Raw genomic sequence first — 986 nt, forward strand, 5'->3', positions numbered from 1 at the left:
ATATTATTTATTAAATTTTTTCTTTTAACTAACTAATTAACTATTTATTTTATTCAATATTTAAAAAGGGAAACCGATATTTCTATTGAAGGGGCATTACAATTAGCTTATGGTTTAGGAATTTGCGCTAATCTTTCAAATTTGACTCTTTATCTTGGGTAAAAACGGTTTATTTGTTTTGGATTGTGAAATTTTTTAATATAAAATGAATTTAAAACAATTTAGTAAACTTTATTTATTTATTAGATTTCTATTTGATTTATTTTTCTTTATAATTTTAATTCTGCTAAAAATTTTTTTTTTATTGATATAAAATTTAAAATATTATTTTTTAATTTTATTCAATTTATTTTTTTAATCATTTACACTAATTTATATTTAAACAAGAGACTAAATCTAAAAATCATAAGACCAATTCAAAGTAAAAAGTAAGTATCTCAAATTAAAAAGATTAATTTTCTTAGAAATAGAATGGTGAAAATAAAAAAGTGGTTAAAAAAGTACTAATAAATACAAAAATACTTGATTAATATAATATGTTTTATTTTTTTATATTTTGTAATAGGATATATAAACCTAAAAATAGATAGATTTATTATTTATTATTTTTACATTTACAAATATCATAATTTGGTAAGTTAATATATATTTTATTAAACAAAATAAAGTTTAAGAATTAAATCTATTTAAATAAAGTAATTACTCACATTTTAACAATTTTATAAATTGAAAAAACCTTAAATTATATAATTTTACATTAAAATAATTTTCAGATTGAACTAAAACAAAAAATAAAAGAGTACGACATACATCAATCAATCAGTCAATCAAATAGTAGCATAATACTTTTTAGAAAATTAAGTAATTAAATAATTTCTAAAATATAAAGATAACAATAAATTAAATAATAGATTTGATAGTTTATTTTATTACAATAAATCAAATTAAAAAAGTATTGACAGTAATGAATAACCAAAAATTGGTAT

The 986-nt window shown here is 16.1% G+C and overlaps 1 protein-coding gene across 1 annotated transcript in view; it reads left to right on the forward strand. All coding sequences in view use genetic code 6, as the record gives it.

Annotated features, from left to right (window-relative positions):
* Positions 1 to 478, forward strand: part of TTHERM_001270202 (transmembrane protein, putative) — a gene marked incomplete at both ends in the record, with an annotated part of 2,720 nt that extends 2,242 nt beyond the window's left edge. The window contains 2 exons of the mRNA XM_012795572.1: positions 69 to 158; positions 388 to 478. Coding sequence (XP_012651026.1) covers positions 69 to 158; positions 388 to 478 — 181 coding nt within the window. The remainder of the gene's footprint in view (positions 1 to 68; positions 159 to 387) is intronic.
* Positions 479 to 986: the final 508 nt, after the last annotated feature.

The sequence above is a fragment of the Tetrahymena thermophila genome (genome assembly GCF_000189635.1).
Source record: "Tetrahymena thermophila SB210 genomic scaffold scf_8254810, whole genome shotgun sequence".
In the NCBI taxonomy this organism is placed as follows: domain Eukaryota; phylum Ciliophora; class Oligohymenophorea; order Hymenostomatida; family Tetrahymenidae; genus Tetrahymena; species Tetrahymena thermophila.